We start from the raw sequence: 17,660 nt of genomic DNA, 5'->3' as shown, positions 1-17,660 counted from the left end.
AAAAGCTAGCAATTAGGGAAATATAATTTCTCAGAGATTTGGCGAATGTATTAGGAATGAGATTTTTATGTTTTTAGGACTGTTAACTATTATTTAAGCAACCAAAGACGTGTCTGGTTGGCACCAACCTGTAAATAAAAAAACGTGTGTAAAAGAGGCTAAATAAAAAAATACGAATCTAGCTTGTTATAAAAATATCTTGATCGCTCAACCATGCAGTCAGTTCAAAATCCAGTTTGCTGGGTGCTAGAATTGCTTGATTCATTTTCCTCTCGGTTAAAAAAAATGCAAAGTTTTAAATTTCTTTCACCACGCTTTCGATGAATTTTCTACCTATAATTTTAATGCCCTTGATTAAAAACTTAAATTATAGACTTCTCTAAAGAAAACTACCAGTCATCTCATAATAATCCTCATAAAAAATTATTTTGTCAAAATAAATACAACTAATTATGTGATAATTTCGATTTTAAAAGATTTGTTACAGCTGAGGGTGGAGGAAAGCTCCTCTTTGCTTCTATCGTCTGACGTGATGATTGCGCATATTAATGCAGATGTTGCATGGAAGTTTTTAATCGTTTCCAGTCTGAGTCAATAACAGGCTATTTTTACTCTCATATCTAAGTTGCAAATAAACAAATTATATATTTAAATCAGCTAAATTGATTTGTATCAATGTCGATTCACCAATCAAAATCCCCTTGGAATCTGTAGGCAAACAATTTACTACCTTGGTGAGGCTTTGCTTCAAGTAGCAGTCAGTTGATTGCGCGTAAAAAATTGCAGTAAATCAACGAGCACAATTCAGTGAGCAATAAAATGAAGAAATTTACTAAGTTTACTGTTTGTTGATAGATTTTTATTGAGCCCGTGTTTTTCCAATATCCTCATTATAAAGTAAAAACGTACTGCAAATTTCTGAGAAATGATTTAGCCTTTTTACCTTAACTCTAAAAATTGGGACAGAGGTCATATGTCTTCCCAGGTTGCCGCTTTAATTTCTGAGAAAATCAACTGGAAATTTTGCATGCTAATCAATTGGTGAGCACTATCTCCCCATAGTAAATCATGCTTTCTTTCGACAGATGGGAAATTTCCCTCAAAATTCGCACATCATCAGATATATCGCAAAGGAGAGCAATCGAAATCAAGCGAAAAAAAATTTTCTAGAATTATGGGGAATACTGAAATTTATGTTAGTTTTTTAATCTCACATTCAGTCACAGGTACATTACATTATTAATTTGTTACTCAGTCTTAATTTGGTTATTGAACACCGTTCAGATTTATTTTCAAATCATAAATTTATTTTAATAGTTGCCCTGAATAAATCCAATTTTAAAGATTCTTTTTGTCAAATAAATTTTATCATGGGAAATATTAAAGATTAATATATGTCCTTTTTCTTAGTTTGATATGCAAATATTTTCAGGAGTTGGCATTTACAAATTTCTCCGCAACGATTTTTTCGCAAGAAATCTTGTCCAGTTGTAAAAATAGAGCCAATCGCCTTTCCAATTTAACGCGATAGATTTAGCGACATTAGGCAATCGTTGTGCGCGGATCACTGTCACACCGATGTGAGTGAAGCATATTAACCTGAATAGCCTCTGAGCGCGTAGATGGCACTGTGTCGTTCTCGGCGCTGATGAGAGTTAATTAGGTCGCTTTTCATGCAGCACACTATAAATGAAAATGGAATGAATGGAGTTGAAACGTGCGCTACGGTACAGACAGAGCGCGTAATACATTTCATATTAAACACGTCTTTGAGTCGTTCGTCCAGAAGCTGCACCGCCGGTTTTGACACGTGTGGCGAATCAACGCTGACGTGGGAGTCTGCGTTTAATGCGTTCAATTAGAGCGAACGTAAAAAATAGAACGTGCCATTCATATCGCACACTGGTCGACCCTGACTCTGCGTCAAAATCGGAATATTGTGTTTCTCATTGAAAGCCTTTTTGCCGGGAGAGGTAGATTGGATTTTCTCGGCAAAATTTGATACACGCATTGACTCAAGGGTAAAATAAACGTGACTTAAAACTGCCTGAGATTCTTAGATACCTTAAATTTAATCCAGAGTAATGTGACAACGTATAAAAACGTACTTCTTCATAATCCTAGCTCTCTTAAAAACGTATATTCTTCTCTAATTATAGTTTTGAAGTTGACTCTCGCGCCTTTTTCATGAGACCATGTTTAAATAAAAAATTTAGTTTTGAGTTTAAATTGGTCATTTTACGCGTCGGCTGGGGTACAGCACTGGTGAAAACATATTGAGCTAGCAAGTTTAAACAACATTATGGAGCAATTTGCATAACATGATTTAATAATGCTTATTGGATCAGAAAAAAACACACTCGCGACACTCGTACAGAAAGCCCATATTTCGGATATTTCAATGCCATCTTGGATCTGAGCCACAGGAACCAATTAAAATGCGCATTTGGCCCCTGGTACCAGCTTTAATAATGAAACTGATTATAGTGGAGGACAAAATGTTTTAAATGACAAAAAAAAAAAGAAATTCCACTTTTAAATGTATCAGAAAATAACAACACAAAATAATCTCGAGTTACATTCATAATTAATCTGAAGCAAAACTTTTGTGTCTCTGGGATTTCAGACTACGTTGTTACTTTTTAATTATATGTATTTAATTATTTTTCATTTCAAAGCATCTCTATATTCATTTATTGCGCAGCAAAGCAAACTGACAGGTTTAGCTATGCTACTGCGAATGAAATCCCATTTCTGACTAATTAATGCCCCGTGTTAATTATAGAATAAAACGGATCCTCTCCTTTGTTACGTCAAAGGCAACTTTTCGAGCGTTATCAACACAATACGAAACTGCAGGTACACAAGCACATTTATAATTTGATGCTTTTGCCCATCGACCTGCCACGCACGCATGATTGGGCTTCACCCGTAATTGAACGAACCTTCATGTCCGTGCGTGCGTCAGCAGCACTCGTATATTATGGTGTTTTCGCTCTCTCGATGCCACAAATCTGTCGCGGATGACTTAATTAAATTAGAGCCGGTTGCGGAAGGCACCACTTTACTGATTTCAACGTAGCACGAGCTTTTTAAATAACGAATGCGATAATTTTACTGTACAAAATATTTTTTTTTTAATTGACATGGACACGTGAAAAACTCACCTAGTTGATGCAATAGAGACTGAAATTAAATTGGATTATTTCCTATTACCACCGTAGAATCAAATTTATGGAGGTAAAATAGTCAAATTTATTGCTTTAAAATTTTTAGCCCTGCTATTTTGTGCAATTTTATTAACTTCTCGAATCCATTCGTTCCAAAGGGAGATTAGAATCTTTGTTCAAGTTTTTGTTTCTATAGTCTTTTTACCAAAGAATGAATTTATATTTTGAGAAAATAGCAATATTTTCCAGCTGCAAGAATCTTTTTATTAATTATCTTTGATCAAGAAAAACATTTAAATATTTTTGAATATTCACTGGAAAAAATTAACTTAAAATTCTGTAATTAATGAAATCATATTATGTGTGTATTCTAAATTAAAACATAGCAATGCTCTGAGTGTTGACTTGATTTAAAAGAAACCTAAATGGTGGGAATTGTCCCCTCGAAATGATTTGAAAACGTTGGCTGAGAGTGGTGCAGATGCATGATTCACATTTCCCGCTGCCCGGCAACTTTGGCTCGCATATCTGCATTGCAAATTGCAAGCGAAGAGAGAAATAAAATTGCGTGTGCTGAGTAGCGAAACGGAGCGGCGACAAGCGGGCCAGGCTTGCTGGCCAGGCGCCCCCAAACGCAATTAGCCCGATTCGGCGGCTGCAAATTGCGTCGGCCGGCGCGAGGGACGCAAATTGGGATAATTTGGGCAAAAGCAGCGCGACGAGTGGGGGCACGAAAGGGAGCGGAGGCGGCAGCGGCAGGGAGGGAGGGTGAGGTGGTGCGGCGGCTGCGGCAACGGGACGGCGCGGGGCCGACCGCCGCCGCCTGCAGGACGTGGGATCGATACACGCCGGCCGAGGGGGCGGCGGCGGAACAGAACGCAGGCCGCCCCACACCGGAGAGATAGCACTCGCGTGTAATTTGCCCTCCAGTGGCCACGCTTGTTCCGATAGCGATACCCTGAAAAACGATACTAGAACGTGGGAATTCTAGCCGATCATCTTCTATTTCCTTCCATGCTCTCTAAACAGCAACTTTACTGACAACTTTTGCTCTGGAAAATAAAAATTTGAATCTAAAAATTAAGATGTTTTCTTGATGCAAGAATTTGGCTGTTCCAGCCAAACCGAAAAAATTGATAAAATTAAAAGATTTTCTGAAATTTAGTTATTTATTTATTTTTAATTTTGGTTAATCTATCTTAACATGTTTTCAAGTGTTTTGACTTATAAGAACGCATGAAAAATCTGACCTTAGAGGATTATTTACTAAAGAATTGTTTTTAGATTGAGTATGTGAGTTGAAACATTTTAAAGGAAAGTTTCTTTTTAACTTCATTTTGCCGCTATTAAGAATATAAATACAAAACCTACTGTTTCTTCTTTAGCTTTATGACAAACAATCCGATTCAATGTGTTTTGAATATTTATCAAAACAAGACGCTGGCATATATCTAATAAAAAATTAAGCTAGTGTGTTTGAAGCAAATTTAGTCTCACGGATCATACATCAGAACTTTGGCTGAATATTGTCCTATTGCTATTACTGTCCAAGATGTAGTCACTTTACTGCAATTTTTTTAAATCTAGGAAATTATGAACAGTTTATTTCTTTAAAAAAATTCAAAGGTAATTATGAAACAAAATATTAAAAAAATAATTTGTAGTATATATTTGAATTAAATGTGTTGATAGAAGAGGTCATTAAGTATTCACCCTTATTGCTCGAGGAAACCTTTTTAAAATACCACATATTCCATAATTCTTAATTTCAAATGTACCGGGTATTTTAATTTAATTTTAATCAAATTTAATCTGAACTATGTCTCCTTGAATAGCAAATTTTCCTAGAATTTTGAGTTTTAATATTTCGCGATCATTAGAGGAAACAATTTTTTTGAAACATCTTTCGGACACACTTTTACTCTCAGTGGCTGTCGATGTTGCGACGAAATCGGTAACTGGTGTCGCTCGATTCGATACAGCTTGGGACAGAAGCACGAGCAAGAGCGAGTGTGTCCCGTGTGGAAGCGTGCGGCAGCGGTGGCGGCGAGGGCGCAGAGGCAGAGAGAGATAGCGAGCGCACGCTCGCTCAGTTCGCGGGCTCGTTTCGATGCAGCGGCACAGAAGGCGCAACAGCCTCGACCCACAGGCAGCTATCTATCGATTCAGCAGGCACGGCGGCGTGTGGCCGTGCGAGTGGCAGCAGCCAGTGCCGAAGCGTTCGTGGCGAACCCCCATTCGGCACTAATCAGCGGCGGCAGCATGCACCTGCGATAGTGCCAGCAGCCAGGTGGGCCCAGCCGCCGCCACCGCCGCCTCCGCCAGCAGCCCCGCGGACGCCGACAGGTGCAACAGGTCGTGTGCCACGCAAGGGCCACCTAGTCAGCCGTGAGTGCATGTCGCTGCTTCATTTGCTCCCCCAATCAACCCCGGCAGCTGGACCCACCGGAGCGTGCCGCCAACCCTTTGTTTTGCTCCTCGATTTGCCCGTTGTTCCGCTCTCCGGGCGATAATACGCGAATTTCCGTCCCTAAAAATCCTGGTTCCCTGCAATCGTTTGCGAAAATATTTGGCACTTGCTGCAATCAAACTGATGATTCCATTACTAATGTTTCAGCCACGTCGTTGAATACAAAATCAGCCTTATAAAATGCTTTCAAAATGATTGAGGTTCACAAAAGGTCGAGCAAAACGAATGCCGCAACCGAAGTGTCTGAGTATATTTATAATTAATTTTGCTGCAATATTCCCAAATTTATTGCTCTTCGATAGGTTCTTTCCATTTTTGATTACCGATGAATAAATCTCGACGAGAGAATTTAAACTCAAATCAGACCAAATCGTGGATATTCCAGGGGCAAAAATCATTCTCCTCCTTTTGTATTTATTTTGTATCCTTGAAAATTGTGAATTGGTAGACGTTTCGCTTTTTATACTTGCAATTTTTCCTTTTGTTTTAAATTGTAATGCAAAAATTATTGCAGCTAAATCACGTCATTTTTACTGTTCCATTTCAGGTTGTCATTTTTCAAACTCAAAATGTAAGATGTCTAATAGCTGTTCAATATTTTTATTCTGTAAAACCTAATAATGTATTGTCATTAAATATTTAATTTTTGGAGTTAAAGAACAAAACAAAAAAAACTAAATCTGGTGAATTTTCCCTACAGTTCAAACCACTTGATCATTTTATGGAATTTTTTATGTCTTTCAACAACGATGTTATATGCCTTTTATGGTGGGAAAATACCTGTTTTGAGATAAAATGAGATTTCTAATAGGGATAAATCAATCAGTGCTTACTATCTGAAATGCAAAACAAACCTAAAGATGAATTACCTCTAAAACTTGTGTAGCTTTCTTTTCTAATTTAAACTTGAAATTAAACTCCCCAAGGACAAGATTAGGTTAAAATAAAAGGGATTTTCTGCATTAGATTTGGAACGAAGACACACGTTCACAGCAAATGTTTATAAAAATTTCTAAAATTCTTTAAAAAAAAGTGTAAACGAAATGAATCACTCATTCTCTTTTAAGTGAGATCTTTCTATTTCAAACAGTTAATTCTAAATTATCGCTGAAAACAGATATAATCGTGAATAATTTTTTCGCTTCCATCATTTGTTTATATACAAATTTTTTATGATATATATTTAGACCCGGGGCTAGCTAATTTTCAGAAGTCTGCTTGCTATTGTTCAAGCTCCGTTTTCAAAACAAAAACATTTCCACGCTCACTGCGAACTGTGGAGCTTAATTGAAATTCCTCTCCTTCTCCTCCCCTTTGTCTCTGCCCGCTGACACGAAGCAAAAATGCAGCGGCAATGCTCCGTTTGGTTCGGTGGCGTTTGCCGTTTGCTCATTCGCATTGCAAGAAGTGGTTGAGTGGAGCTATGCACCCCGCACGACGCCGACGCAGAGCGTGTTGCATAAGCAACTAAGAAACGGCTCGTAGTTAGCGACTCAGCATGAATCCGAGAGTGCTCTAGCCGGGTGGGTGAGCTGTATCGCTGTGCTTATTACATAGTGCATTTACAATTAGTGTGTTGGATTATCCTTCTGTTGACTCGCCTCTGCTGCAACCCAGTCAGCAGCATCAGTTTGTGCTTGCGAGCGAAACGGGTTAACTTTTAATTGCGGTTGTTTTAGCAAGATTGAAACTGGGAGTAAAGCAAAATTGAGTAAATCTCCTGTTCTTTCAAAAGGATCCATGAATCTTGAATAAAGTACTTTGACCTAGCTTACTCATTTTTTTTTAAAATCTTGAAGATTTGGAGTTGAAACGGGAAATTCAAACATTTTCCTTGAAAACCTCCTTAAGTAAATCAGCAAATCAATATTTTTTCCTCGGTTCAATTATTCATATCATCAAATTACTGGACGACAGAAACTAGCGGAAAGAGGCTCAGACTTTTATTAATTGCCAATTTTCCTTCCTTAAAGCCATGAATTCCCCGAGGAACGGAACCAAGAAGATGATCTCAAACTTTGCTTCGTTTGTGCAAATCTCTTGAGATTAAAAATTCGATTTAGCGAGAAGAGTCAATTTTTCTAGCTCGCAAACGAACTCGTGGCAGTAGCTGTATCCGTTTTCTCAACTTCTCCTCTGACCACCAGGGCGTGATAAATCTCGCAACCGCTTAAGGGCGTCGCGAGAGGAAGGCTGCATTAAGTGACTTCATATTATCTAACTCCTTTACCTTGCAAAAAATTTTTACTCTAACGTTGGTTTTTTTAGATTTGAATCGTTCAATTGTACAAATTTGAATTATTTTCGAACGTTTAATTTAAAGAAAGCAAATTTTAACATAAGTATTGTGACTTTAAAACCAGCGAAGTTGAAAAGAAGTCCTTAGAATAGATTTTAAATAAAATAAAGTGAAAAATCCGTGCTTGTTTCATATTTTGTGATTGTTTGGTCAGGATTTTGCTTGATTTGTCAATAATTTCGACTGCTTGTTTTTATTTGACAGACTCGAGATTGAAATTCAATCTTAAAGAGATTCAGTAAGTATATAGATTTGATCCTTCTAATATGCCCCCACTAGAAGTTGGAAACAGCTGATCCATTATGAAATTAACATTTTTACTTGAGCTTTTTTGTTGCATTAGAAAGGAAATATTTTATGCTAAACGGTATGGTTGTCACAAACTTTTGACAGTCAAAATCAACAAATCGTAGATATAAATCAGCAATTTAGCTTCTGACAGCCTTGATAGGCGCCGATTTGGCTTGGAAAGTGTGCCACAACGCACAACTCGCCTGCCATGTGAGCCTCGGCGCACTTTTAATTGTTACTCACGCGTTATTGTTATCTCGGCTCGACGTGGAGGTCGCAATCGAAATTTCCTGAAAGCAGTCAGACTGCGTCATTTCGCCTGCTCAGCCCGCCCAGCCGGGGGAGAAAAGAACGCGTGCATGGCGCTTGTGACAGCAAGCAGCGCGTGGGCGCCTCTCCGCAGCCTCTTTTCATTTGTATTCTTGTGATGGTGATATACGCGCGGCTTGATTTTTTATTATCATCATCTCCTCCCTCGCTTGCTCACACACACACATACATCACAACAACCACCGGCAGCTCAGTGTGTGACGTCACGCGAACCAAATGAGCTGCGGAATCCTCTTCAGTCCAATATCCGTCCTTGGCGAGATTATTTTCCTCCAACCTTTAAGAAGCTTTACGAATAGATTAACGCAGCAACTACTCGTCTCTTTGCCCCGGAGTAAGTACGAGGTATAGCAGTCCTCGAGGCGCGACACGTTGGAGCCTCCGTTGCCATAATAAAAGTCCTGGCTGGCAAAATTGCTTTTGCTGCTGCTGCATCAATTGATCCACTCGACTTTACGGCCAGGCCGCTGCTCGCAGCATTTTTCTTTATGTATTTTCCCACAGCCCTAAAGTAAATTACTACCTTAAAGGAGATTCAGACACGCTCATTCTCTAAGCTACCACCAACCACTTTATTTAATTCGAGAATTTAGTGAATGTATTTTTTCTTTTTCATTTTGAAAAGTTCGTTGAATTAAATATATTTATACTAAAAAGTGTCTGCAATTTGACTAAGAATGCTTGGCTAAACTAACTGAACAGAAACTGTCTCGGTTCCTCATCGTCTGGCCTAATCAACAACATATTCATTAATAGAATTATCTGAAGAAGATTCTGAATCAAAGGACGTTACAAACAGTTCACTCAATCATAAAGAGCAGGAGTGACGAAATCCTACGAAACGCCGCCAAGTGCTCCGTCATCCATACATTAAAACTCCGCCTCAAAGAATCCATTCTTTATTTCGCAGCTAATTCAAAGATGAAAACCTTTTTTATTACGAAAAAAGGCAATTTCCCATTCATTTTAGCTAAATTACTTTAAAAAGCACGATTATACATCTGAGATTTTTCCTCTGTTCACTTCTTTTGAGATGAGTGACCCCCTGATAGCGAACAACTCGTGAATACTCCGCGTCCCAATAACTTTGCAAACGTTAACATTAAGCGCCGATGCATATTATTCTATATAAAAACAGGACACTTGAAAAATTACAAATTCAACTAAGAAATTCATGGCCTAGAGAACCTCCAAAATTTTTGTATCTATGAGCACCACATTTCCATTTGCGTCTCTAATTGAAAGAAAAGTTTGCATCCCCTTTAGCAAGAATAAATACTATGTAGCGAAAAGATCGACTTGAGTGCTTTTGACGAGTTTCGTTGCCTGTTGCTTTTATAAAGGAGCCACCTGAGGCCGCGCCATGGATTACGACTATCTGCTGAAATTCCTGGCCCTGGGTGACTCGGGCGTTGGAAAAACGAGCTTCCTCTTCCAGTACTCGGACAACGTGTTCCACGAGAAATTCATCTCGACGGTCGGCATCGACTTTCGGGAAAAGAGGCTGGTTGGTGCTTTATTGACGTTCGCGCGCGATGCGCAATTCTTGCGTGAGATATTAAACGGATTTTCTCGGCAGATTTACAGACCGCCCACGGAGGACGGCTTTCTGAGCCAAAGGGGTCAGCGCATTCACCTGCAACTTTGGGACACCGCTGGCCAAGAGAGGTACGCATAGATTTATGATTCTATCAATTTTATTATTTTTTTAAACCCATTTAAAATTAATTGGACGTCATCCTCATGTTGATGAAAAATTCATTTCATATATATAAGCAATCTGGGGATGGAGTTGGTTTCAATTAATTTTGTAAGAAACAACATCAAGTGTTTTCAACTTCCTTATCTTTCAAACCACAACATTTTCCATGTAGCATTTTGAAATTATTTTTGGCTGTGGGAAAATTAATTAACTTAATTGTAAAGAATAGGAAAAATAAAAGAAATATATAGACCGGACCATGCATGCACTTATCCTGGTTTCATTTCTGCGCAGAGTGGAGCCTTTACTGTTATTGTGCTTTCTTTTCAATTAAATTATTGAATGTGTTTGTACACTACAGCATCTTACCTTATGGAAAATTCTCTGATGTCCTGCTTGTGGTGGCCGATTGTTTAATATACATATCTGTTCCCACCAAATTACTTGTTTAAGTAAAAAAATCCTTCGAGTGCAGCCTCATTTGCACATTTCATTATTAAGTATCTCGCTTTATCATCCTTTTTTAAGTTTGAATAATTGTTAAGTATTGTTATCTTCAACCCTTTACAATCAAATTCAACTAAAAAAGGTTTAATTGGATTTTGATAAAAATTTAACGGTCATCTCCTGAGCAAAAGAAACAAAATCCAAGCGTAATCAACCGGGTTTGAAGGGCTGCAGCGGTCTCAATTGGAAGCACCCGCCCGCAGAGAAAAAGAAGCATGTTTATACGACCAGCCTCTTGAAAAGGCCGCCGTGAAGTGTTTCCCTTTCATTCTCTCTTTTCCTCCGCGCACTCAGCCTACCAACACAGCCCCATGCTGTGTTGGTTTTTTTTCGCCAACTTTTATACACACACGTACATATATATCTTTTTAATCTGGACGCCGTGCTGCTGCTCGGGATGAAAAGTTTTCGCTTGGTGTGTGCCCCAATTAGGTTTCGCAGTTTAACGACGGCCTTCTACCGAGACTCGATGGGATTTCTGCTCTTGTTTGACATCACCAACGAGCAGTCCTTTGTCTCAATCCGCAACTGGCTGGATCAACTCAAGGTACATACACTATACCTACCCCTCACACATCCACTTCCTTTTTTTTGTAAAGGGTGTAATCTCTCGGCTTACGCAGGCACACACGCACGCAAATGCTTAAACACACCCTCTTTATCTCTTCTCTCTGCTGACACACGCTGTCAGCAGCAGCAGCCTCTCTCTGGAGTATTATCCACTCTTATACCGAGAGACAAAACAAAACGCCGAGCACGCGATTATATATACATATGCAGTCCCTGCAAACTTTGTCCGGCCTTTGTTGCAGACGCATGCTTACTGCGACGACCCAGATGTCATTTTGTGCGGCAACAAGGCTGACCTCGAGGACGAAAGGGTCGTCAGTGAGGAGCGAGCCAGGGAAACTGCAAAGAGATATGGGTGAGTACGCAACTCTAGAAGTATAATGACTTTTAAACATTTTCATCTGGGGCTGGGGCTAAAGGTCTTTCGTTATATTATATTTAGTTCTCTGCGCCATTTTTTTAATTGTAGTGTAGATTGAACTTTTACTTATCTCAGTAGACAAGATAAGGACGAGACCATTTATATATTTTTATTTAATAAAATGTTGCCTGAAGGATGAAGAGAAAAACATCCTCTTTGAATGCTAAAACTATGAAAGGTTGTTCTCTAACAAACAGATTTGAGAGCAGATTAAAGAGACAAACACGAGAGGACTGAAGTTGAAAGCACTCAGGCACCGCTAAACTAAAACAAATGGATAGCCCAGGGGCACTTTTTCTCTTTGGTCCTGCCAATATAAATTCATTATTGTCTTTTTAAATGAATTTATCCTTTGAACTTTTTTGGTAAAGACTTTTAGCCTCTGGTTTGCCAGGTCTTTTTTCTCAATATCAACCCAGGAAAATAAAACTGGCAAATACAAGTAAAATATAAATCGTACTGACTTTTTTAATTTGGAGCTTAAATTGATATGCTGGCCGCAAGAATAATTATTGTATTTCAAATTCAGAATAAGGCCAGTGGCAAACATTGAAGAAAAAATCGATTGTGCTAGTAAAAATTGCCTGCAGTTTGGTGTACATGGAAACAAGCGCGGCCAGCGGGCAGAACGTGGCGAAAGCGGTGGAGCTGCTGGTGGACATGGTGATGAAGCGGATGCAACACTCGCTCGAGCAGCCACCCTTCGTCAGGGGGAGCAGAGGCCTTCCCCGACCAGGACAAGATCTCAACGACTGGACCTCGGAGACAGGCGAAAAGTCGCGCTGCTCCTCATCCTCCTGTTGATACTCACCGCGGGAAGCGCTCTTATGTGTCATATACGCCCTCGCTTTAAAGGTTGAGACTTAACTTAAAAACACTCAATTCGATCAGGCCAAATTTTACGTTGTTGGCGTGAGAGAAGTTTGGGGATTCGATATTTACAGTTATATTTTTATGTGTGCTGCGAGTAAATAATTACCGGAACGTGTTTATTTGTGCTATAAGTGGGTGTAAATATTCATGATATATACGTATAACATTAAAAACACAGATCAAAAGACCTTTTCGATTTGCACACACGACTCGGTTTGCGGAATGAAAAAAGTGTTAAAAATGTAATCGAGGTGATACATACAAAAACATGAACCAAAACGTGCCCTTTGTACAAAACTGCATTTGGATACATACACGATTAGCGTGAAGGAAAGAATAAATATACATATTATATTATATTTACTCCTGTAAATTCCTAAGAGCTTGAAATGTTAATGATGCGCGCAAATTTTATTCAGAAGCTGCACACGCTTCGGTCTGAACACTCTAAATGAATGCACCCTCCATTTGAAGCTTTCTGTCTGCTTTAAACCCTTCCGGCTTGATAAATCTACTTAGCCGTGAGAGCACTAGAGTAAAAGCAGTCGCTAATCCGCTTTAGCTATGTTAAAAAAGCGATCCATCGTGTGCTGAGAAAAAAGACGAGGACTTGCAATGCGCATTTTTCTATCGACTACAAATAAGTGGACTGTTTTCATGCATGCATATCACTTTAAACATTTACTACTTGTTACATTCAGAACCGTTCTCTCTTATTCAAGAAATATTCGCTGCTCGACGACTTTTTATGCGTCAGAGCAAACTACAAGGTTGTCTCGGTCGAATTGTAATGCTTATACACTCATTGTTGGACTATTCTTCCACTGCTATTTGAACTAACTGTCGGTTCTGTGAAAACCAGCGGCGTCTTTTGATTGCCGCGATCCTCTGTGAAAACATATACTATACTTTATGACTACATTATATAATTATATATACCAAATCGGATGAAAAATGACTAAATAAAAACATGATTGTCTACTGTGCATGAGTTGTTTCTTTTTTATTTAAAACTAAATAGGTATTAAGTAAACAATTTGAGCAAAGAAATTCAGAGTAAGTTTCCATCAGTCGGTAGTGTGGCCAGAGAATTGAGGTCAGCCAGCAGGTTGGGCGCGTCGGCCAAAATGGTCTCTTCGACGCACTGCAAAAGGAAGTTCTGGTCGTTGGACGGCGGTGGGTTTGGACTGGGTGGCGCCGCTTCGCCCTCGGTCAGCTGCTGCAGGATGCGTAGCGTCTCCAGATCTTGGATTGGGCTGAAGGTCTGCATTTCCTCTGCGCCAAACTGGCCCTGCTGATTGAGACCAAAGGCACTGGCTTCAAAGTTGGCCTCCAGGGCCAGGTCCACTTGGATCTCAGGCATTGGCGCCGCTGCCTCCGCTGCAGTGTCTTCTGTGTGGATTTTGCGGGCGTGCTCTCTCAGGTGCTTTTTTGTTTTGTACCTGGAAAACAAGATATATAAATTTTAAAATGTATATTGTTATTTTTGCCTTTGCAAAATATAATTATTCTCAGGATAAATCACCCATTAAGTAAACTGAAAGAGATAATCTATTTTTTTAATCACTTTTTCCTTAAAGTTTGAAATACTGAAGGTCAAAAAGAAGATGATCCAAAGTAAATTTAAAAGAAATTATTGCGACTAGGTTGATTACAAGTATTATTTTAAGGCTTTCTAAATATTCTTAAAATGTTAATAATTACTAAAATAAAATCTTTCGATGGAACGAGTCGTTATTTTGAAGATTCTATAGAAGCATATACTTAAAAATAAAAAAGGTGAGATACACAGACATAGCAAAATTAGTCTCGCTGATCACTTATTACATTTTTTTAATTACACTTAAACATAATATATAATCTTTAAAAAAATCTTATTCCATCAAGAGATTTTATTTTCCTATAAAAAATAATAAAAAATACTTAGCGGTAAAATTGTATTTTTAACACAGCTTCCCGAATATTCATCATAATTGTGTTTGAGACTAAAAATTATGAGGCATAGTAGCTCTCCTGATCCACAAAAAATATTTTTGAATCTGAAACTAAATTTCTTTTGCTACAAGAACACTTAACTTCTTACCTTTTGCTGCACATTAAACAAGGGAAGGGTCTGTCCTGGACGTGAGTTTTCAGGTGAGTTGCCAGGCTGAGTTTTGAATCAAACTGCTGCTGACAAAGGTGGCACTGGAAGTTAGCACTCTTATCAGATGAGTGCTTCTTTAAATGAGCGTTCAGCGAATTCTGACGGCGATACATCTTGTGGCAAATGTCGCAGGTGAACATGGCTGCGTTCTGCTCATGTACCAACATATGAGCCTGCAAAACCCGATGGTTTAATTATATCCAAATACTAGGTACCTCATTGCAAACAAGAGGTTTCACAGAGAGTTCAAAAGTATACAATGTTATTTTAATTCCTGACTCTCCTTTCAATTAATTTATTTAACTGGCAGCAGCTCTTGTAATTCATAAATTATAGAAAACCAACGTCACGTTGCAGTTGCAACATGAACGTGCATAATTTATTAGATATTTCACCTTAAAATTGGTGATAGAAGCGAAGGTTTTAGTGCACTTGTCACAGTGGTAAGGTCTGTTGCCAGTGTGCAGGAAGAGGTGCTGCTTGTAAACGTCTGAGCGGTGGAACTTCTTGCCACAGGTCTGGCACATGAAGCGCGGAGCCTCAACGTGCTGTCTTTTGTGCGTAGCCAGTCTGCTAGTAGTTTTGAACTGTTTCGGACAGAACTTGCACGCGTAGAGCTAAAGGAAAAGTTTTGGTAAGTACACAAATAATTAAGAGATTTTTGTACCTTTATTCCAATTTTTTTCTTCTTTGGAAAATCAACACCTAAGTGCTCCTTCTTTTTATGGGCGTGGAGGTCACCAGGGCTCTTAAAGTCTTTGCCACACGCATCACACAGGAAATCTCTTGAGAAGGTGTGACTGAGCAAGTGCCTCTGGAGGTCATACTGCTTCACATAGGATTTCTGGCAGATGCCGCACACATGCAGGCCCTCGTTCGTGTGCTTTCGGATGTGCAAGATAAGGGTCGTTCGCTGCCGAAATTGACTCCCGCAAATATCGCACATGTGTTTCTGGCCAATCATGTGCGTCTGCCATAATATTTTAATTTTATTAATATGCATGTTCATTATGAATTAAATATTTAAACTGTTCAAATTAAAAATTAATCTTTCAAAAGTCTCAGGCAATGAACATTTATTTCTTAAGTTTACCCTGAGTATTTCAGATTTAAATGGCTTAAAAAACCAATTAACTGTGAAGAATTGTCAGAATCAAACTCAGATTTTTACCTGTTCATGACTGACTAGTTTGTACTTGGTGATAAACGATTTTCCACAAGTTTGACAGACAAATGGGCGGTCATTATCGTGTAGCCTAAGGTGCTGTTGGAGACTGAAATTGCGCGCGAATTTCTTTTCGCACAAGTTGCACTCAAACTTGGGCTCCTCGTGAATGACAATGTGCTTTTTCAATTTGGACATGAGAGCAAATTTTTTCTGGCAGTGCGGGCATTCAAAGGGGAGTGCTCCTGTTCACATTGACAGCAAATTAGGATAATTATTGCTCTATACAAAGACAGTGAAGATAAAGAATGTTTAAAATCAAGACGAACCTGTGTGCAGGGCAACGTGAGCATCCAGATTGACTTTCTGAGTGAATCCTTTGTGGCAAGTGCTGCAAAAATAATGTTTGCTGTTTTCATGGCTCAGTCGGTGCTTTGTCATGGCAGCCCTGATTGCGAAAGCTTTCCCGCAAACATCTGCTGATTAAAATAGAATTAATCACTGCTAGTTTTAATTTATTTTCCTAAAGAATACCGCATGAATATGAACTTCCAGTGCTCAAGTTGTGCTCTCTCAAAAGGTGTGCTGTCAAACCTTGCTTGGCTGCGTAGCATTTGTTGCATATATCACAGTGGTAAAAACGGTTGCCTGAAAATTTCCATTGTGAATAATATCAAATAATGCCTTTTGCTGCTTGTTTACCAGAATGGCCACGAATGTGCCTGCGGAGGTGTGCTTTAGTAGAGAAACTCTTTTGGCACAGTTCACATTCAAAACTGCTCGGTTTTTCCTGCAGTTCAGGTTCCTCACATGTCGTGCCGATAATTTCAGGGAAAACTGCCTGTTTGAGCAGGGTGGTCGTCTCCAAAATGTTATTTTCAGTCTCAAAATCATCACGGGAGGTATCATCTTGGTAGTCATCTGCCTGGTGCAAAGGAGACTGGTCTAGGTTGCCCGCTATATTTTCTACATCTCGCTCTTCTTCCAGGCAGTTTTCTTCCCAATCCTTTATGAGATTCTGCAGTGTTGATTTTAAGATTAATAAAGAAGTTGGATTTGAAGAAATAACATTGTCTCACTTTAACATCTTGCATGATGCTGCTGAATTTCTGTTTGGAAATGTCATCGTACCAACCCATCCCTTGAGAGATGTTGTCTCCGTGGGCATAGGTGAGAGAATATGTGCTGAGACAACCCACATCTTTGAGCTTGAATTTGTTAAAAAAAACCCATAAAATAGTAAAACAATAAATTTCATAGACAGATATGTATTATGTAAAAATCTAGGGGAAAAATTCAACTCTTACAAATGACAGCAGCTCGGTGAAGAGTCTGAGAAGAGAGTTTGCTGTTTTCAGATGTTCCGGCATTTTAAATTCCTGATTTAGAATTTAAAACATTAACTGAAACATAAATCAATCAAATTTTTGAATTTGTAATGAACCCATTATTTGTATGTATGTACGTTTAAAACGAAATGATTTAATAACTTCAAAGAAAAATGTTCTCTTTACAAGTTAAAAGGTTTAAATAATGTACCAACCTCATCATTGTCCTCTATATTGATGTTTTCAAAGGGTGTTAGAGCTTTCAGCATCTACTGCTGAACTCTTGCATCTCGTATCGATGACAGGGGCAGGGCCAGGGCAGACAGGGGTGGGCGAGTGCTTTGTTTTGGTGCCACGCCTTCTTGTGTGTTACCATGTGATCAAATCG

At 38.9% G+C, this 17,660-nt stretch overlaps 2 protein-coding genes across 5 annotated transcripts; one reads left to right on the top strand and one right to left on the bottom strand.

Moving 5' to 3' along the window:
* The first annotated feature begins 5,213 nt into the window (after nucleotides 1-5,213).
* Rab27 (RAS oncogene family member Rab27) lies at nucleotides 5,214-13,619 on the top strand. Of its 3 annotated transcripts, none has more exons than XM_065477246.1 (6): nucleotides 5,214-5,558; nucleotides 9,904-10,067; nucleotides 10,140-10,228; nucleotides 11,202-11,316; nucleotides 11,582-11,694; nucleotides 12,351-13,619. In XM_065477246.1, exons 2-6 carry the CDS (start codon nucleotides 9,924-9,926, stop codon nucleotides 12,562-12,564), a joined length of 675 nt encoding a protein of 224 aa, XP_065333318.1. In that variant the 5' UTR covers nucleotides 5,214-5,558; nucleotides 9,904-9,923; the 3' UTR covers nucleotides 12,565-13,619. The 3 variants fall into 3 exon arrangements, with proteins under 3 accessions (XP_065333318.1, XP_065333319.1, XP_065333320.1); XM_065477247.1 differs by lacking the exon at nucleotides 5,214-5,558 and adding an exon at nucleotides 6,825-7,163; XM_065477248.1 differs by lacking the exon at nucleotides 5,214-5,558 and adding an exon at nucleotides 8,338-8,894.
* Nucleotides 13,614-17,601, bottom strand: LOC135935139 (zinc finger protein 883-like). 2 transcript variants are annotated; one of them, XM_065477243.1, is made up of 11 exons: nucleotides 17,488-17,601; nucleotides 17,252-17,347; nucleotides 17,024-17,152; nucleotides 16,647-16,962; nucleotides 16,479-16,592; nucleotides 16,274-16,420; nucleotides 15,951-16,189; nucleotides 15,447-15,749; nucleotides 15,175-15,396; nucleotides 14,717-14,952; nucleotides 13,614-14,075 (listed from the first exon to the last, which is right to left on the bottom strand). In XM_065477243.1, the coding sequence occupies exons 2-11, from the start codon at nucleotides 17,312-17,314 to the stop codon at nucleotides 13,685-13,687; spliced, it is 2,160 nt and encodes a 719-aa protein (XP_065333315.1). In that variant the 5' UTR covers nucleotides 17,315-17,347; nucleotides 17,488-17,601; the 3' UTR covers nucleotides 13,614-13,684. The 2 variants fall into 2 exon arrangements, with proteins under 2 accessions (XP_065333315.1, XP_065333316.1); XM_065477244.1 differs by having other exon boundaries at nucleotides 17,537-17,557.
* Nucleotides 17,602-17,660: the final 59 nt, after the last annotated feature.

This window comes from Cloeon dipterum, chromosome 2 (assembly GCF_949628265.1).
Source record: "Cloeon dipterum chromosome 2, ieCloDipt1.1, whole genome shotgun sequence".
NCBI lineage: Eukaryota > Metazoa > Arthropoda > Insecta > Ephemeroptera > Baetidae > Cloeon > Cloeon dipterum.
This window is presented reverse-complemented; position numbering and strand designations above follow the sequence as displayed.

Coding starts and splice junctions, on each gene's coding strand:
- LOC135935139 (XM_065477243.1), bottom strand. CDS start 17,314: ATGCCGGAACATCTGAAAACAGCAAACTCTCTTCTCAGACTCTTCACC. Junction 17,153..17,251: donor TCACCGAGCTGCTGTCATTT/GTAAGAGTTGAA, acceptor AACAAATTCAAG/CTCAAAGATGTGGGTTGTCT. Junction 14,953..15,174: donor CTTCTATCACCAATTTTAAG/GTGAAATATCTA, acceptor CGGGTTTTGCAG/GCTCATATGTTGGTACATGA.
- Rab27 (XM_065477246.1), top strand. CDS start 9,924: ATGGATTACGACTATCTGCTGAAATTCCTGGCCCTGGGTGACTCGGGC. Junction 10,068..10,139: donor ACTTTCGGGAAAAGAGGCTG/GTTGGTGCTTTA, acceptor TTTTCTCGGCAG/ATTTACAGACCGCCCACGGA. Junction 11,317..11,581: donor ACTGGCTGGATCAACTCAAG/GTACATACACTA, acceptor CCTTTGTTGCAG/ACGCATGCTTACTGCGACGA.